This window comes from Conger conger, chromosome 14 (assembly GCF_963514075.1).
Source record: "Conger conger chromosome 14, fConCon1.1, whole genome shotgun sequence".
Classification (NCBI taxonomy): domain Eukaryota; kingdom Metazoa; phylum Chordata; class Actinopteri; order Anguilliformes; family Congridae; genus Conger; species Conger conger.
The window spans coordinates 31483722-31504554 of NC_083773.1; the positions used below are offsets into that span (position 1 = coordinate 31483722).

At 50.1% G+C, this 20833-nt stretch overlaps 1 protein-coding gene across 1 annotated transcript in view; it reads right to left on the reverse strand.

Moving 5' to 3' along the window:
• The window catches only part of LOC133109603 (plexin-A1-like), a 226696-nt gene that overhangs the window by 176662 nt on the left and 29201 nt on the right, over positions 1-20833 (reverse strand). The window contains exon 3 of the mRNA XM_061218996.1: positions 3691-3873. Within this exon, the coding sequence (XP_061074980.1) occupies positions 3691-3873 (183 nt within the window). The remainder of the gene's footprint in view (positions 1-3690; positions 3874-20833) is intronic.

The following is a 20833-nucleotide window of genomic DNA, read 5'->3' on the forward strand; positions in this document are numbered from 1 at the left end:
GCGGGCGCGGCCGGCGTCGGGGAGCAGCGGGGGTGAGAGAGGTAGCCGCCAAACGCTTCCCCCGCCGTCGGACATCAGCGTCACGTTGACCTTAATTAGGGGCGACCGGCGCGGTCCGATTGAGCTGCCGGAGATGGTATCTCCGCTCTCCTCCGCGTGACGGCTCTATCGCCCGGCCCTTATCGGCCCTTTTAATTGGCGGGGGCTGCTAGTGAGAGGATGGGCGGGGAGCGGGGGGAGGGGCGGAGCGCGTACCCGCCCGGAGAGGCTCGGCGTGGGGAGCAGGGGTGCGGATCGGGCTGGGGAGATCCGGTACGGCGGGCGGGAATGTGAGATTAGTTTGGTTTTAAAAGGGGGTGAAACAGAGTATTCTGCTGCTCACCAACCGGGGTGGAGGACGACGGTGAGGTCCGGAAAGAAATGGCACACGGTAAAAACTGTCCCGAGAGACGGCGGCCATTTTGTGCGCCTGCCGCTCCGCTTCGGCTGGGAGGCTCGGACAGGGAGGGGCTGGAGGTGAGCGTGAGCGCAGAAAGCAAAGCATTAGAGGAAGAACAGACGTAATAATGTTGAACTAACCGCGTGAAAAGAACAGAATGGCTTGAGAAAAGGCCAAACGCATCACATTTTCTCTCCGCCGGTCCAGTAAGCTCGGCTCCCTTCAGACACGAGGAGGCCGGAGTCAAGTTGCGGGGGTAATAACCGCGAGAGACGATTAATGAGTGTACAAGAGCCAGCCTGGTCAGCAATAACGCTGGAGTATCTGCTAATAATATCTGCTGACTGATTAATTGCTCTTTCACCGGTGAGGCTGAGTTTCAGATTCGAGCAGAGCGGACCGTCGGAGCTCAGAGACAGCTCTATGGGGCGTCCCCGACGGCAGGCATTTGGGGGAACAGCCCGGCCACTGTTACACGTTTCAGCACCCCCGCAGAAAAGGGCCCGCCATTGTTCACGAGGGAGCGACAGACGGCGGAAAGCAGCGCACGTTCCCCCTCGTTCTCCGGGAAACGCCACCGCTTCCGTTCTTTAAGTAAAAGGAGAGCGGCGCACGTGGGCGGCGGTGTGGAGTTATCCTCTCCGCTGACGGACGCCCATCTGGCTGAAAATAGAATTAGAGAAGCGGGGCGGCCTGTAGCGTAGTGGTTACAGTAAAAGACTGGGACGCGCAAGGTCGGCGGTTCGATCCCCGGTGTAGCCACAATAAGATCCTTGAGCAAGGCCCTTAACCCTGCATTGCCCCAAGGGGAGGATTGTCTCCTGCTTAGTCTGATCAACTGTACGTCGCTCTGGATAAGAGCGTCTGCCAAAATTTTCGCCAAAATGGCATTATTTATGGGGACGGTTTCATCTTCTGTCACAAGCAGGGAAATTCCAGGAGGACCTGAGCGCAGTCCGCCCCCGAAAGAAGGCAGAGGAACCGCCACCCGTCCCCGTCCTAAATCACTGCGGGGAGGGAAACAAGCCGTGTCGCGAATTCAGCACACCCGCGCGGAGGTGGGCGTCGCGTTGGCGCGCACGCGGGCAGAGCCTCCTGCTCGCCCGTGCCAAGCCGCTCCGCCGCCCGCCGACCACAAAGCCAGATTTACGCCGCGATTATATATTCATAAATGTGAATCAATAGCAGCCTTCCAGCTGCACGGAGGACGGAGAGAATTACAGCGGGTCTCCATCTACCCTGAAAGCAGCACGTCAGTGGACCCGGGCTTAACATTTCATTAGGACACGGCGGGCGGTTTAATGCCGGAGGAACGGCAATAAAACGGCGCGATGCTGAGAGGCGCAGTCAGAAACGGCTCTCCAGAAAAACCACCCCCCCTCCCAACCCCGCTTGGCTCGCAACGCCGATACTCCGCTGCCGGACTGCGCTCTCAGCTCAATATGTAATGTTCTGAAATCGTATCTGATGCCGGACCCTCCCCGAGGAGCAAATAAAAACGTAAAGAGCATGTTCAGGTTTATATTAAACCCGCGGTGGGGACGGGCCCCCGGGTTCAGCGGCGTGCGGGTGAAAGCCGGCCTCCCCGGTGAGGGGCCAAGCGGCTAGCCGCGCTAACGCGGCGTTTTCTCATGGCGCTTTTCCTACGAACGGCGCGGAGCGTGCGTCGTCGCCCGAGCTCTGAGCCCCTTGATCTGGGCTCTCTCTCGCCCTTCTGCCGAGGCCTGTGGTCACGGCTCATCGCCCCCACAGGAAGAGAGGCGACCGCGGGGGGGGGGGAAAGGCGATGCCAGGCGGGGCGTACAGTTTCAGATCCGCTCCTGGTCCTGTCGCCCCCCCCCCCCCACACACCCCACACCGCACACCGCACACCCAGACTGCAGCGTTTGCACAAACCCTGCCGTCCCGACGCTCTCCTGGTCCTCCTCAAGGACTAAGAGACTGAGTTACACATCAGCGGAGAGAGGGAGGGAGGGAGGGAAAGAGTGAACCCGTCAATGTCATCCCACATGAAAGGCACAAACCGTCATATCAGCCCACAAACAATCCTCTTCCCACGGACGCTAACAAAGCTAATTTCTGCTCTGGCGAGCCCCTCAAGACTTAGCATACACACTGTACAGTATGTACACTTAGAGGTGTCACACATTGTACAGTATGTACACTTAGAGGTGTGACACACTGTACAGTATGTACATTTAGAGGTGTCATATACTATACAGTATGTACATTTAGAGGGGTCATACACTATACAGTATGTACATTTAGAGGTGTCACACACTGTACAGTATGTACATTTAGAGGTGTCACACTGTACAGTATGTACATTTAGCGGTGTCATACTGTAGAGAATGTACACTTAAAGGTTTCACACACTGTACAGTATGTACACTTAGAAGTGTCAGCACCAAATAACAGCAGGGCCTTTTTAGTAAAGCACCGGTTTTAAACTTCTTCCAAAGTTTAACAGTCTGAAATGACCCATCAGCCACTTGAGAAACTGCTGCTCTGCACAGAACAGCATGACAGAGCTGAACCAGGGCATGCTCTGCGAAGCCTTCAGAGATGTCTGAAAAAGTCCTTCACACCCAGACGGCTCTGCCTCTCCTCCACCGCACAGCTGAGAGAAGCATCCATCTCCTCTTTTATCCCCTGTAGCTTCTTCCCGCTCCCTAACCCCCTCTCAAACTACACACAAATAAACGACCACAAACCAAAGCAGGTGATCCACGCCATGTGCCCCTCTGGATGAATGCAGCAGGTACAGAGACACCGTGCCTCCCATAAGTCCAGTCTCAAAGGTGAAAAAACATAGTTAACACATCCTGTCGGCTGGAAACCACAAAGAGGCCAATACGGCAAACCGACACAAAGCTCCGTATTAAAGCAAGAGGGGGTCTGAAATCTACTGTACTTCTTCCATACGTTCAAAAGTAAATATACTACAAAGCAATTTGTCAATGTAGCAGTGACAGTGTGCAACAGCCCCGTGGAATCGGCACAACCAACATCAAACGCCCAGCGACCACGGTACACACACTAAACATAGCACGCGCACGCGCACGCGCACGCGCACGCGCACACGCACACGCACACACAAACGCACACACACAAACGCACACCACTCTGGGCTTTCACAATTCGACAGGCCCACAGCAAAGCCTGATCACGCATCAAGGCCCCGCCAAGGGGAGGGGCCGGGGCTGAGAGGAGCCCAACGAGGAGCCACGGAGCGACGGAGCCACGCCTACCTTCTTCATCCTGCCGCTGCGGGTGCCTGCGAAGGCCACGGTGTTGCCCCGGTAGTCGTAGGCCGCCACCGACGTCATGCCGTCGTCCTTGTCCACGAACAGCGGTATTCCTTCGATGGTGCTGGTTCCGCCCAGAGGCTGGTTGAAATCCTGGCCGCAGAAATTGTCATCGATCTGTAAAGGCTGCAAGATGGAGGGGGGGGGGGGGGGGGGCGTTAGAGAGGAGTGCATGCGAGAGATTTGCCACAGATTTGCATATCATTAAGAAAGCTGTGGCAAACACAGCCGCCGCAAAATATTCATTTATGTATCTTTGCAACGCACGTATGAAACGCCTGCCAGCTGGTATCTGTCACACACACTGACATATGTAACCAAGAGATAATCACTGTCAAGCCCAGATTTTCTGCAGAAATCCACAACATTAACTGTGAGTGAGATTCACCTAATATATCAGGATAAGGAGCATTGCCTCAATATTGACTAATCAATCAAACATGCAAGATTATACCATAAAAAAGCCTGTTTGACTTGGGAATATTTCTATGCTGATAGATATGCAAGCAATGAAAGGAGGTGGGGAGGAGAGAGATATGCAGTTGCACGTGGGCGGAATTACTTGCGAGGGAAATCTTACCCGTTAATCCAGTCTAAAGCAAGAGCTGAGTAATTACTGATGCCTGTCTGTCAGAGTTTCATTTGTCCACAGGCGACGTTGAAACAAACATTTATGCTCCGTGGAGATGGCCTTCCAGGCACGGAGCTAGCGAGCCTAAATCACGCAGAACAGGGCAGAAAGAAGACTTCCGCTCAGCCGCTTTAGCTCGAACGCACCGACACACACACACACACAAATCGGCGGTATTTGCACAATTTGCCCATTCCGGAAAACGCGACAGTGCGCCTCGCTGAGCTCTCTTTGAAAGCGGTGGCCTTGGTAAACAAGATAATGAGCCTGGTGTTTCTGGAGCAGCTCCTCGGGTCTAAACGGGAGCGGAGCAGCGGACCCAGTGCGCTACGCTGAGTCCTCAGACAGGGACACGGAGACGCCCAGGGATGGGGTCTCCAGTCCATGAAGCGCGCATATTCTCCTGCCAGAAAGTGTGACCCCGAGGGGGGGGGGGGGGAATGGAGAGGGGCAGGGCATTGGGAGGGGTAGCTTGAGAGACTGCTTGCATTTCTCACTTTTACAATTCACGAGGGGAATGAGAGGGGGCCATTATTTTCTTCTCCAACCATATCTCCATTCAAATTAAACCAATTCACCCAGACACAGCATCACTGACTGACACACTCACTCTCTATCCCTCTATCCCTCCATCCCTCTCTCTCACTCCCTCCTTCTCTCCCTCCCTCCTTACCCCTCTCCCTCTCCCTCTCCCTCCGTCTCATCATTCCCAGCCAAACACCCGGGGTCACAGTAAAGCTGCTTGAGAATAAACAGAAGCTGGTGTGGCACCTCAGGCCTGACTGGAGCTGGCAGTTCTCTCCCTAATCACATCCCAGAAGCGCCCGGAGCACCCCGACTCCCCACCCGCGCCCCCTTCTCCCCAGCAGGCGCAGCAGTAGGACAGATAAAGCACAGAGAGGCTCGTATCGAGCACACCGGAAATAGCATGGCAGCCGCCCAGCGTGGGGAGCCCGGAACCGCTAACAAGGCGCCGCCACCGTGTCCTCCTGAGACGATTCAGACCGTGTCCCTGTTTGTTTGTCCAACTTCCAAAATGAGGACAGAGTTTCTGCTGAACTTCACCGTGCTGTAATTCCTGACCCTGTCCGTGTAAGCTTAGCTAACGGCTTGTGTTGTGAGGCTTGTGGGAAGGTTCATATGAATTACTCCAAACATAGCCTTAAGGACAGGGGTACATTTTGGTTAAGGACTAAAAAATATATATATATATACATATACATATACATATATATATATATATATACATATATGTGTTCTGGCAATGAAAGAGAACCTGTCTTGCTGTGAAAGATTAACCATCATAAAAATTGTTATTCCAGTAACAAAGCAGTTGCAAAGTCAGTTCACTTAATTTATAATTAAATTGAACTAAAAAGTTTGCCAACTTTTATTTAGCAAGCTAGTAGCTTTCATTAGCTAGCTATTGCATTAATGCTAGCTTGCTATGCATTTCTCAGCTAATTAGCTATTGTTACATATAGTTATCTAATATGTTGTTATTAGATAGGCTAGCCTATCTAGTCAGCTAGCACTAACTGCTATGCTAGCATTACTGGCATCAACCCACAATATAGTGACATTTAGAAACCGATAGCGAGCAAATGCGACATAGGAACAGAAATGAACAATATGGTGAGTTATGATGGACGCCCAACACAAACCTTAAATTGATCAGATCTGATAAAACTTTCATCCCATGAGGGACTGGAAGGATGACAAAGAATTGGTCAGAAAATGTATGAATACAAGTATTCGTTCTCCTCCCTTTTGTTGCAGGTGCTACTGTGTGACTACAAAAGCACAGATGCAGAGATGAAGAATGTTCCGTCTGTTGTTGGTGATAATACCATCTATACTTCCCCACCTTGCAAACTAGCTAGTTATTGATATGTTAAAAGTGTATATTTAGATAGTTGGTAGAAACTGCCAACTTAAAAAAAATTTTTTGAATAAAAAATGCTATTTATTTTTTTTACAAACCTGTAATGTACAAAAAAAAAAAAAAGCCAAAATCTGAACCCAACAAAGAAGGGTTGGTACAGTACCATTATCATCTTACCCACTTGTGGCATTGACTCGGATCATCGATTTCAATAGGAGCTGTCTGTGTTGCAGATTAATTGGTTTTTGGGCGACAGCTAGCAACATTGGCGATGAGTAGTCTAGTGTTCACAGAGAAAGCTTTCCCAGGAAATCACCAAAAAATGCAATACACAAAATCAATAAAATTGTTAAATGTTTTGCTCACAAAATGCCCTGTCCATTAATGTAAGACGGGTGACATAGTATAAGACAACAGACCAAAGCAACCTAAATATATCACTATCACTACCCAACTTGACTGCTGAGACAAACAAGCGATCGGATTGGTCCACAGGAGGGGACCGGAGAAAGACGTACATCAGCGCGCTGTCAGGTTTTAATGAACGCCATGATGTGTCAGACCGAGGGAAAACTGTGAATGCAGGCAGACAGCTGCAAACTAACAATCGTGACAGCGTCAGAATCAAAATTATCAGGAGCCTTAATTACCGCCCATAGCCTTAGCTGTGACGGGACGGTACCCGTGCCAAAGGGAGATGCAAACTGGAACACAATAACCGAATCGGTGTCAGTGTGTCACCTTCCTGTCTCGGACTGCCATGTCTGCGTCCTGTCCAATATAAGCCACCGTGTAATCCGGAGCCTAATCTCTACATCATCTGATTGATCCCCGGGAAAGGAGAGGTGGCCCTGGCTCCTGCTGCTCGTGTTCACAGCTCGTGTGGATGACTCCTTTCTCTATAACCCCCCTCACCCCCAAATTCCTCCCCTTCATGGATCTACCCACGGGCCTCAACCTCACCGTTGGGAGAAGGAAGCCAAGAGGAAACGGAGGAAGAAAAAAAAGAAGACAGCTGGATGTCAATTCGCTTAACAAAAATCCTCAGTCTCACAGGAACGTGAGTGTGAATGGGGGAGGAAAACTAGACCATGGCCAAGGAGAGATGATGGCTGAGTCCAGGCTTCACGGAACTGCACTTCCTGGACGGAACGGGTTAAGTCGAACCGCACCAACGGCCTGGTCGCATGCCCGCACCAGAGTCCATCGCCGGACTGTTCTGGCATTAGTGTGCGTTGTGCGCTTTGGGACGGACCGGAAGGCAAGCGGGGGGCCTCTGTTCAGAGCAGGTCAGGGAAGAGAGCGTTTAGGACGGTGGAGGTCAGGGAAGCCTCCATCAATCTGAATCAGGCCTCTCCTCACATGCCTCTGTCTCTCAGTGAAGCGGCCTGAGCACATAACAAAGGGAGCGCGTCGGTCCCAGGGAACGGGAACCCCCAAAGGGTTAATCCATCTTCCAGCCACTCAAAGAGCTTAAGTACTCCTCTGGGCTGGGCTCTACAGAAGAGGCATTAATAACGCCAACTGATACAATCGCCCGTCGTTCCCAGTGCGGTCGCTCTCCGGATAGTCAGAGGTAGTTTTCACAATGTACTGGGGATAGAGGCGGATGTAAGAAAAGAATATATATATTAAAGAAAATGCATGTGACACTTAAATTTAGCTCAGAAAATCCAATCAAAGAGAGAATTCGGTTCTCAAAACCGCACTCCATCAGTTCACGAAGACACACCAGAGTATGGTTAAGTTGTTATGATTTGTGATTCGGGCGAGATTTAACTTGGTGTTTGTCAAATATACATAAACAATGATCTTGACACAAGCCAACACTGGCTCCTGTGCAAAACCGCACCTCCAGTCTGGAACAGAATCTACACTTTATTCGGCACCGCCAGTCTGTCACCACCAATCACGTGAGCGCCCCTATGCTTCCGACAAGAGATGCTGGTCGAGTGAACTCAGCCAGAGAAACCACTTTGGGCGCAATTTCCTATTCAAGGAGCGCGACGACTGATTGGGCGCTGAACTCAGCGGTGCGCGCGAGGAGCCAACCAGAAGTGAAGCTGTTGAGCGGTTGTTGAGCGAAAGGTCACACTGTCAATGCGCACTCAGAGCTGATGAAAGAGCCTGTCATTACAACAAAGCACCCCCCCCCCCCCCTCCAAGTCTCAGTGCCAGTGCCCTGACTGACAATGCACCTCCATGCCAAGACTGCGGGTGAGAGAGAGAGAGAGAGAGAGAGAGAGAGAGAGAGGAGAGAGAGGAGAGAGAGGAGAGAGAGGAGAGAGAGGAGAGACTCACTCCAGGCGCAGAATCTCAGACCACAATCAACAGGCGGCTAATGAAAGCGAGCTGCTTCTGGGCCGACTGCTCGCGGGCGCTGCGAGGGGCCGTGTCTGCGAGCGCGATGTTCAGACACACACCCGCAGCGCATGGGCACAGGGCCGGGGCGCAGAACACCTATAATCACAAGCGCTTATATCACCGAGCAACCCCGGGGAAGGCAGACGCTTCCTGCGGCCGGCGCTCAGAGCCGCTCGCCGGCTGCAGCCCGGTCAGGGCCGGCCGGCTGTGAAGTGAAAACGGGGATAACGGGGGTGACCGGGGGTGAACTGTGGCCAGACGGGGCGGGTGCCGACAGCTCGGCTTTTTCGGCGAGAGCCGGTGAGTCACCCGCGCAGCTGGCCCTCGGACAACACCCGTCAACCTGTCCCTCTGATCCGCAGGTTACCTGACAAGCTCGTTACCGAGCTCCTCGTTAAGGCCCGCGCCGGCTCACCCCCGGGGCCTGGCCCGCGAACGGCCTGCTCCGACCCCGCCGCGTCCTGCCACCGCCCCGCGTCATTCGCCCTTCCCCCGCCCTTTCATTTCGGGGGGGGGGGGGGGGACTGTCGGGGTGGTGGTGTACAGTAAGTTTTTGTGGGCAGACGGTGCTTTAAGAGGCGTGTGTATTCTCAGCCAGACGCTGTGATACAGCCTTTATCCGCACGGAAGCTTCAGTGCATGGAAACAGCGCCGCTAGAGGCAATTAGACCAATCCTACTGAGCAAACAAGAGACATGGGCCTTAATGAGCGGCTAATGAGGAGACAGAAGGGCGACTTGCCCCTATCCCAGCACCCCTGAGCTTTCTCATCACCACCCACCCACGCCGCTAATCACATCTGGATGCACACGCGTCGCTCTTTGGCAAAAGGTTTTACCGCAATCCTACGCATTGGCAGGGCCGGGTTCCGCAGCTTTCCGGCTGGGCTCAAATGCTGCAAGTGCTGTGTTTTTTTGGGGGATAATAGAGGCAGGGACTGACATCAGCTCTTCTGCAGTGGTCTGAGCGGTTATGTTTACGTTTTTCTGAGTGTCCTACTGACTGTGAACATGCGCGTACGTGTGCGTGTTCATGGGCGTGTGTCTGTGGGCTTTCAAGCATTTCCGTGCGCCTGTCTGTGCTCTTGAATCTGTTTATCTTGGTTTGCGTATGCGTGTGCTTGTTTTTGTGTGCATTGCACGCGCACGTGTATACAGTACGCACAAATATGTGTGGGCGCACATTTGTGTGTGTGTGCGCGTGTGCTTATGTACGAGTATGTGCATGTGTGTTTGCGTGTGCTTGTTTTGGTGTGTGTGCGTGTGTGTGTGTGTGTGTGTGTGTGTGTGTGTTTTTTTGCGTGTATGTGCGTGTGTGTTTGCGCATGTGTGTGTTTGCACGCGTGTGTTTGTGTGTATGTGCATGTGCGTGTGCGTGTGTGTGTGTGTGTATGTGCATGTGCGTGTGCGTGTGTGTTTGTGTGTATGTGTGTGTGCAGTCCACAGCGCTCAGATGGGTTGGTCTGAACAGAAGGGCTGTTGTGCTGGTTGGCAGCAGACTCAGGCTGGGAGAGAGCGTGGTTCTGGCTCCGCCCCGATCGGACCGTCAGCAGCACAGAGCCGCGATTATGCGTGCGCGCACGCCCCCCACAGGTCCCAGCGCTATAAATACACATCTGGCCCGGCGTAAACAAACACAGCCAATCTGCATTCCGCACACAGGCCACAGCACAGGGGCTGCTCTTCAGCCGTTTCAATGGGATTTTATGTATTTTGGAGGGCGAATTTCCCCGCCTCCGCTACGGAGCGGTGTCAGAGTCGTGCCGGATGAAGTGCGATAGGCCGCAACGCCGCCCGCTACCTGCTGCTCCGTGTCAACCGAGGAGAGCCGGCTAGAAAGGCGTCTTTCATAAACAACCCCGCCAGCCCGGCACAGAGAATCATGGGAATCTTCGCATGCCAAGCTGAACGCTCGCAAAAAAAGGATCCCTCTCTTCTCTCCCGCTGCTCCCTGAAAGAAGCAGTGTTGTCCCTTAATGCAGTAGGAAACTCAATTTGGGTCAATTTTGATCACTGACGACCCACTTCCTGGACAACGCCGATCTCCGCGGCGACCGTGCGGCCCCCGCGCGCGTTTTACTGAGGAAGGCGCTCGCCCTGCCCGGTTCTCACGCTCAACCGAGCGCCTTCAGCGCGCCGCCGGAGCGGGCCGGAGTGCCCAGAGCGGCCAACCGAGAAAGGAGGCCTTTCAACAAAATGGCTCCCGTTATGAGAGGCCATGAAGTCAGCGCACAAAAGCAGCGACTGTCTGCCCGAGCGAGCTTGTTTGTTGGGAAAGGTCGCCGATGATTAAGGAAATGCTCACCAGCTTCTCGGGGAGTCCATTGTGCCGGCGCGGAGCTCAGACTTCCTCTTTTAACAAGGCGGGTCAAAACGAGACTCTCGGCAGATATAGCTCGCAGCGGAGGCTAAACAATGCCTTGGGTAAGGCTGCGTGGGAACACTTTAACTTCCTGGTGCCTCTCACTTTCGCCTGCCCAAGGCCTGTTTGGGCTCCGTAGCCTCCGTCTGAGGTCATCCACGTTCTCACCACTCCTTTAACTGCGGCTTCTGCTTGGGGCAGCGAGTCCATTCTTATTGGGCTGCTTCCAAAGACAATATATTTGCAGCGGCTTAAAATGACTCGGAAGCAATTTAACCTTGCTCATAGAATTTATTTTAAAAGTGCAACTTCTCATAGATTTCATTTAAAAACTTGGTTTATGCGACAGTCTCGGCGTCAGTCTCTGCGTCAGAGAAATTGGCAGGTCCCCTTAAATGCGTTCTGGGGAACAGTCATTAAGACAGACGTTTTAAATTAATAACTGGTGCTTTACAACCTCAAAAGGCACAGATAATAAGATTCAGTGCACAAGCCACGGAAATATTTATGAAGACGGTGGCTCAGAAGGGCCAATTCCTCTTCACATTACTGCTAAACTCTAATGAAGGCACTGACTGATGCCGGGGAGATTTCACAGGCCTCCCAAGACACATTGAACTGACCAGTAATGTGCACCAAGCTTCACAAATCAAACCAATGCACCCAGCACTCCAGCCAGGCAGACAGTGGCAGTCGCCTAACCAAGGTTCTAGAGAGATGATATTAGAGGCCAGAGCCTTGACTGACTATAGCAATTACCACTCCCGCTCTCTCAACTCGCTCTCTCGCTCATACCTCCGACACTCAAGGCAGGGCACGGGGGGTAAAACGGCCACGGAAATGCACTGGGATCTTTATTGGTTAAAATCATAAACAAGCACTAAAGCACTAATACTGCCAGCGGTGACAGCCCATCCATCACCGGCTGTACTATAACACGCTGTACAATAAAGTGAAATGAAATTAGATGAATAAAGTCCCAGACTATCGCCAGGCAGCTGGGAGCAGAATTAACCATGGCGGGGATCTGAGCGAAACGGCTAAGGTGGGACAATAACCCAAACGGCGCATGCTGGTTTGGAATGCCCCACGCCACTCAATGCTTTGACAATCCAATTTCCAGTGAAAAGAGATTTCCGACTTTCCATTAACAATCAAAATTCAAACCCCGCGTCCATTTTTCACATCAAGGCTGCCGCGGCAACGGGATAGTTCCGGGAGAAGAAAGCAGGCACATTACATTAATGGCATTTGGTAGACGCTCTTACCCAGAGCGACGTACTGTTGATTAGGCTAAGCAGGAGACAATCCTCCCCTGGAACAATGCGGGGTTAAGGGCCTTGCTCAAGGGCCCAACGGCTGTGCGGATCTTATTGTGGCTACACCGGGGATCGAACCACCGACCTTGCGTGTCCCAGTGATTTACCTTAACCACTACGCTACACATTGCCACTCGCCTGGTCATACCCAGTCCTCAAAGACAGGCTACTGTAGTTACCAGCTTCAACTGAACCTCTGACACTCCTGCATTATTCTATAAGCAATTACGAAAGAACATCCATTCAAGAGGCTCAATGAGGACAGACCCTCTACAAATCACTCAGGCACTGTGTGGGTTTGTACAATTCAGTTTGAAATGGCTGATTGAGACAGTTGAGACTAATTTCCCCAGCAGAACTCTGAAGAGCGACTACATCACTGGTTTATATGGTTTCTTTTAGCAAAAGACAAAAAGCCGTATATAATTAGCATGTGAAAGGCCCTAAAGCTTTAATAAAACTTTCAGGTTAAATGCATGCAAATCGAGACTGCAGATGTGGATATTCGTGGAAAAAAAACGTTTTTTCTCCCTGTAAAGGTTAGACCAGCAAGCACAGCTTTGTGGACGCTGAGCAGATTGAGGGCCAAGTTCAGCGCCTGCCCGGGAAGTTCCTGCATTCCTGTGCCGTCTCTGGTGTCCACATGATGATGGAAACACCCTGTGCTCAACACCAGATGACGAGTGAATAAAAACATATATTTCTAAATACTGTTTTATGTGTGATATATCAAGAGCCTGCACCCCATTGTACGTGTGATATATCAAGAGCCTGTACCCCATTGTATGTGTGATATATCAAGAGCCTGCCACCCATTCTGGCTTAGGCGCCATAGGTACCTCGCTGATTGAATTCTGCTGGCACCAATGCTCAGAGAAGTGTGGGCTTTTTTCAGCGTACAATAAAACCCATTAAGCCCCAGTCTACAGCTGCAATGTATCAGCGCGGCATCTGGGCTTACAGGAGCTTGAATGCGGGCGAGCGTCGTAGTGCATTTGTTCGGCCCATTGTGGCTTCAGTTCCCAACAAGTGGAACAGCCCCACGGACGATCGCCGGCCGTTTCAAAGAGCGAGGCCCTCCGAGTGGCTTCCAGGCCGAAGCCCTGGGGAATTGCCCCATTCACTGGCCTGTATTTACGCTCTCATGAGCTCCACTGGACCGCAGCGTCACACAACCCGAGGGTGCCGCGCACGAACTGCAAACAGCCCGAACGAGAGCGCGGGGGTGACGGCCCCCAGGGAACGCTTGGCCATTTCGCTCACTCTTCAGAGCCAAAAGAATCTGCCCATGCGTCCGGGCTCCGCGACGCTCTCGTCGATATCTAGAACAACGACGAACGGCCCTGTCCTAGACGTCAAAAACAATGCGTCTCAAAAGGGACGAACAGACTATAAGCTTCTTGTAATTAGAGGCTAAGCAGTCACGATTGAAACAGGCTTGCTTCTGCCTGGAGATAGTCACCAGCACAACTGTGCACGCATGCAGCACCAAGGCAACGTGCCACGAAAAACCTGTCCATACCTCCCTCAGCAACAGCTCGGGGGCATTCATCTCACCTCGCTCGACGGGGGAAAAACAGACAGCCGTGTACACAGACTGATAAACCTCCGCTCGCCTGCGATTGCCACCGCGCCGGTTCATACCGGTCACCGCCCCTCCCCGCTGCGGGATCGATACATGATTACATCGACAATTAGCGTCATTAACATCATACCCGCGTCGTTAGGGAATTACAAACCGGGCGTCGCGCTGTACGCCGGCGAGAGGTCGAGGGAGGGGACCGTCGCCGGCGTCCCCCATCCGTGTTGGTATTGATCTGAAATCAGAGTCTCGGAGTAATGAGATTACGGTTTGATTTCTATGCAAGTGCACAAAGCACCAGCGGGCCTGATTTAAATGCCATTGTTCCAGAAATGGAAGGAAAGCGCCTTTACTGGGAGCCGCAGTTACTGCGAAAGACCCTCCACCACGCAGTTCTGCTTAACGTTCGCCTTTTCCACACAACCGGCCACACAGCTTCCCCTCAGAATCGAAAGCACCCCAAATCTGTTAATATATCCTTCTGGAATCGAATGAGGCAACGATTTACCGTACCTCTATGAATGTTCCTGAAGCATAACGGCGGAAAGCACGGTGGCTGACCAGAGCGAGGGTTTGCTGGGCGGCGGGTCTGTCGTGACCCTGGTGGGGAAGGCCCCCCCGGTCTCTGGCACTGGAGCGTGTCAAGCAGCACAGCATTTGTGCCAGAAACAGGTCACCGAATGCCAAACTCCACGCCATCCAACCACACAGACACAGGGACTGAAGAACGGTTGGACTGCGATTTACTGATCTTTAATGATAACAAGCACAATAACAGAGGAAACTACACTAACCACAACTGAAACATTCTTTATTGTTCCACGCACAACCAACCCCATATCTCATCCCAGTGCAATACTCTGCACAGACAAAGCAGTATTTAAAAAGGTGTGGGAGGTGGAATATCAAAATCAAAGAAGTTAAGAATATAGTAATTATAATTCAGTTAGCGGAGGATAATCTCCCATGCCCTTTGTGAGCAGGCTAGGGAGGCAGGGTGAAGAGAAACTATTTGACAGATTGAAAACTAATTCTTCAAACTACTAGACCAAAAAGAACATGAGATGATAACCATTAACACGGATGTCTGAAGAGCTTGGTGTTAAGTATTTATAATTGAACCGCGTAAGATTAATGCAAAGCCGGCCGGTTTCTGTTGTTAATGGGTTTTTTTGTCCTTTACACCCCTTCCTGTATTTTTTGTAATTTCGACTGTTTCCACCGCTGGAGCAGCGAAGGCCGGATAATGCAATACTCGTAGTCTAAAGCCTGAAAGTACAACCCTCATTTTCTCCAGCGGCAGACGCTTCTTACTCCCCATCATGACATTTAGTATCCTCACACTGTCACATTTTAAGCGTGAAGACCCACTCACTTTGCTTCATTCACCTGTCCAGCTCATTCAGCGATGTTTCTACAGAGCTTAAAGTGGAGCCACTTCAGCAGTTTCTCCAACAGAGCGGCTCACAGACCTGCTGTAATGACAGACAGGGGACTTCAGCAGTGACTGCTGGGAGATGAAGTGCAGAGACGGATGTTAAGGAATGTTTATTATCCAGGTTTGGACTTCATTTCTCATTAGACAGTGAAAGAAACTTCACTCGCAGTAGAGGCTGCTTGAGTCTGTGAGTAAGTGAAAAGGAGAGGATACAATGGAAGATGTTGCAACGACATTCAGCAGCCCTAGCACAGCATTTTACGGCATCTGATGAACTTTGTGGCTGAGATCCTAACTCGGATAAAAAGATGCCATATGTCGTGGTCTTCTGTTGCAAAATGTTCCTGCGCCAGACACAGGTCCCCTGTCTGTTGTCTCCTCCCATCAGCACAAATTTACACTGGCAGAATGTCCAATTCACACCTAATTCAGACGTCAGTGCGACCACAATGCCACGATCTCCTAGGGAAAAACGGCAACATCCGTTTAAAAAATATTTTGGAATGCATTGCTTTGGCATTTCCTGCAAACACCTCAGGAAGGCCCTTTATGGAATGTAATGTGGAGCTTACAGGCAGGGTACACAGCGTTTCACAGTTGTGTGAAAAGTGGCCACAATTTTTGAGACCGTTCCCATGTGTGGAATGGGGAATTAAGATTTTGAGCAGAGAAACAGTAGGAAAGTTGTCTGTTGTGTGCAGAATCTGCAAGGGAACACTCTCTCAACCCTGACCAGTTACACATACTCTCAGAACTTGCTATCAAGTAAGGAGTGATCAAGGCCTACATTTCAGTGTGCACAAAATGGCTGCCAATTCACTCACATATGTGCAGATTACTGCAACAAAAAAGTGGGGGAAAAAATATATAATTTTTCTTATATAAAAAAAAAAAAAAAAAAAACATGATTTAAAAAGTATAATGCCAGCCAAGAAGGACAGCACCTAAGGCCAATTTCCTTCCCACAGAATAATGTTATTGGTTTGAATGGAGAACCAATTGTATACTCATTACAGGACATCTGGTCCGAGCATAACATCTGAAGCAAGTAGCATGACTGCCATTGAGCGCCACTCATTTCCTCGCACATAAAGCAGTTATGAGACTGCATGGCTCACTGTCCTGGCTCATGACCTCACAGCAGGAGACAGTGGCCACTCTCAGGCCGGCACTTCATTAGGCATCAACGATGAGTCTACGAGGAAACGCAAGCCAGCGACCGTGTTCGGTTTGGCCCGAAAACACAGAAGAAATTATCATCGCCCGGGCTGCTGACTCAGGGCACTGGGATATTAGTACCTGCTTCTGAACTCAACCCTTTTCCCCAAGCAGATTTGAAAGTACCGCACTGAAATGTTTACTTTAATTCGGCGGTTGACAATATGGGCCATGTAGCCTAAACAGAATTTGTTTTGCCATGAAAGTATTCTTGTAACATCTACACGGAAAGATCTGTAAAACTGCATATTATGAATCGCATTTTATATTCTGACCTTATTTTTTGGGCTGCATCATTATCCAGATTGGCCCCGCAGGACCCAATTAGAAAAACACTGGTTTAAATGAATGCCAATTGCCAATTAGCTGGACATGTTAAATCGGAGAAAGGAAGCGATCGAGCCACCAATGTTTAGTTTTTTTTCTTTTTCTCAGCCAATAGGAATAAAGCACAGTCCATTTGCAGAAGCAATGAGGGATCTGACAGCAGAGCGGGAGATTAATAACATTTGGCAGTATTAACCGGGCGTTCGTTCACTGCTTCCTAACAAGCCGGTACAGCCCCCTAGCTTCAACGCCCTCTCCACACACTTGGTTCAGACCACCAGCATGGGCCCCCCCTCACCCCGGCTGACCAGGGATCAAGGGCCAACCAATCTGTCACCGTTTATTTTTACATCTTACAGCAGGATTTCAACAGGGGGAGGGGCTGAAGCACGGCTAACAATCTTAGGAATCTGCCAATAATACCGCTGACAATACCCTGCGGCGACTGCGTCTTTAACAAGTTAGTCAACAGGGTGGAGAGAGGCACAGGTAGGCTTAAATAATTTTACTTCAGGGCGCGGCGAATAATATAATGCATCCTATCTGACCTGAGTTTTGCATTCTAGCTTTGGTGCTTCGGAGAAACTTACATGGTTCCGGAGCAAAAGGCAGGCTTTTTCTATAACCCATTCAGGCCCATATGAGGAATCCTACACAAGAACAGAGATCTAATAAAAAAGCCCATAGTTAAGACCACAGACAGTTTTATCTTTAGTGTCCCGCAGTGCTATAGGTCAGTGCGGGCAAGCTTGGCTCCGATTGGAGCCATATCTGCAAAGATAATGGTTGATCGTGCAGTAGTATCGACCATTGGGTTATTGGGCAAAGCACATCCCAGGAACTTGGCGGACCGTTTTGCAGATCAATATCAATCTTTTCCAGCTGACAGTACAACATTTTGACCCTGACAAGTTAGTCGAGTTTAATCATCATTTAAGTTTTCATTTGTGAACCGCATCTCCCGTCAGCACCTTTCAGCCCACTGAATGCACCCAGATATCCCTGCAGCTATTCCTTGAAAATAAGTCTTACGGAGTCTCAAAATGGTAGCACTTTGAAGCGAGGTTGCCGAAGCTCCTCTCTGACCTCATCAGTGAAAGGAACCTCAGGCTCGATCGATCCATAAATCAACCCTCTTCCCCCTCCAGGTCATACATGCAACACTCTTACCGGCTGCCTACACAGTAACCTTACATGTAACTCAACATAATAGCTCCAGATTCTTATCATATGGAAATACCACACTGCAAGTGCAGCACGTATTATCAAATGGCACTTAACCGCTGATTCACATTTAATGAGACCATTTTTTTTTTAGGCCTAGAGAATGAGACCTACAGCAAATATAGTCTTTGGGGGAGAAAAAAAGGTTGCAATTTGCCTGGAATTTAAAAGGTGCGATTGCCGCCGAGCGATTAACACAAATAAATGAACGTCAATAAAGATTAATAATTCAGTGGCACTGCATCCCCTAGCGAGACCAGCAACCTGAACATTGTTTAATTTTTATAGAAACAGAAGTTGTGACTTCCTGGGCAAATTGCCAAAGCTGCAGGTTTATTTTCACAGTTATTAGCCGTTTTATCATTAACATGATCAGTCTAATTATATTCATTAATACAGCGTTGCATTATCCGGCTCTTCATCCTATACTCGTATTTACTGGGGGGCCAGGACAATACCTCAGAACAAGCTCAAAGATTCTGCAGCTTCTTGTGACTCCCAGTGTGTGTTAACTCTTGCACTCTGAATTTTAATGAAACACCAGTTACTTTCACAGATTTGAATTCCGCTCGATGTGCGAACATTAACCATACTTTTCGGTTGAGAGAAGAGAATGGCTTAATTTAATTTTTTGATAGGTTTCATTTGAATTTTCAGTTATGAGTACTGGGTTTAATTGTATGCAGGAGATCAATAGCCCGGTACACAGACTCATCGAGTAAAAGTAGCTCTGCTTGTTCCAGCATCTCTTTAGTGCAGATCCACTTATCTTTATATTATATGGGTCCTCTAATTGAGTCATCGGTGTTGACTGGCCCATCCTGATGATACAAAGCTCTATCTGTGTAGTGCCTGCCCTGAACTGGTACTAATGAACAATCAGCCTCTTAAAAATGCAAGATAAAAAAGGCCAAGCACAGTGGGCAACAGTGTGCACAATAAAGGATTGCTTTAGATTTATTAGGATGGAAATAAAAGCAAGAACTTGGCAGCAAGACTGTAAAGAGAAACACTTTTCTGAGGCATGAGGAAGCCACAGCACTAGCTTAGCTTGATGCGTACTTTCACACGGAGGTCACAGCCTTTCTCCCCCCAACCTCACTGAGGTAAGAAGACCCAGGGGTGTGGTGCATCACATTGACCGCAATCGCCTAATGGAGCAACACGTGTTTTCCCTCAAAAATGACACAGAACTAGAATTTATATTGTGTAGAATGTTGTACACCCAGTTTATGTTCGAAGAAAATCATTGGGGACATGGCTCAATCTTCATAGAAACCAGAGAAGAAAAAAAATCAGCTTAGTCTTATGCACCAAAGCATCTGGAGAAGGCATGCACAAGCGCATGTAATTATTACTGGGGTCAAGAGAGGAGCCTCATTTGAAGAGGCGAGATGAGCGTTGGGACTGAGACAGGGTTTGAAGCAGGTAATGAGAACCCACCTGGGAAACCTCACCAAGCTCAGCTGGTTAATCGCAGCAGGGTTAAGCTCGGAAATTTAGAAGACAGAGACAAAGAGACACATTGTCGTGGCGTTAAAACCCATTTTAGAAGAGCAGTGATCCTGGCATAGCCAATCAGAGCTCATTCACTTTTCACACCCCTGCATTGCTGCTAATTGGCTGTTTGCAGGTATTACCTGCTGTCGCTCGGTACATGAGCAAATTACACCACACTCCGGCCCGCAGAGAGGACTGAAGCACTATTCGGTCAAGCATTATGATAAGTGGGATATAACCTACAAATGAGTACACAATGGCCCAGAGTGGTTTTTAGAAACCGTAGACAGAGTCTTTCAAAAGTGGCGTCAAAAAATGGCAGATAAGACGTCATTAGACGAAGTGGATGGTGACACCTTTGAAAACATGTCGGACCTTCGGGACAGATGTGGGAGAAGGTCCGACGGCAGAACCATGTGACCGCACCGTCCAACGGGAAGAGCGCTGTGGACGACCTCGGAGGGAGGACACGCCGGAGCAAGACTGCTGATAATTACAGCCTCTCTCGTCCTCCATCAGGCATGTACAACCAGGCTCCCCGCCGAGACCAGAACCACGCAGGAGTCCCCAAGGACTCCCAGCAGATAGATAGGACAGCATCAAGACCACATAAATTAATTAGAGCTGAGAGACAGGCTGCTGCAAACTAAACTAAGTGACACAGTGACGCAGGCTAAGTATGCATCCATCTGAGCGGAAGAGTGCGTTAACCCAGGACAGTGTAGCGTAGTAGCAACAATCCAGGCATCTTCTCTCTCTCCTCTCTCTCTCCTCTCTCTCTCCTCTTTCTCTTCTCTTTCTCTTCTCTTTCTCTTCTCTTTCTCTTCTCTCTCTACCCTCTCTCTACCCTCTTTCTCCCCCCTTTCTCCCCCCTTTCTCCCCTCTTTCTCCCCTCTTTCTCCCCTCTTCCCCCAGGCCCTGGTCACAACCAGAAGCCCACGACAGTGAAAGGCACAGGTGTGGGAACACAAGTTTCTTCAAACCAAATTCCTCTCAAGGGAATGTTTGTGAAACTCTGCACTGGGCTCAAAAGGGAAGTCATGAAACCGCTTTTGGAAAGTTAAGCAGCAAAATAACCTCAGCCTCATCTTGATGAGCATGTGTGCTTCCTGAGGAAGCTATGCTCTTGACTATATGCTTCATGAAATGCGGGGGGGAAGGGGTGGCTGTAGGATGGTGGCGCGGGTTGCTGACGCTGGGCTTTCTACAATGCGCCGGGGGGGGGGAGTGATGGAGG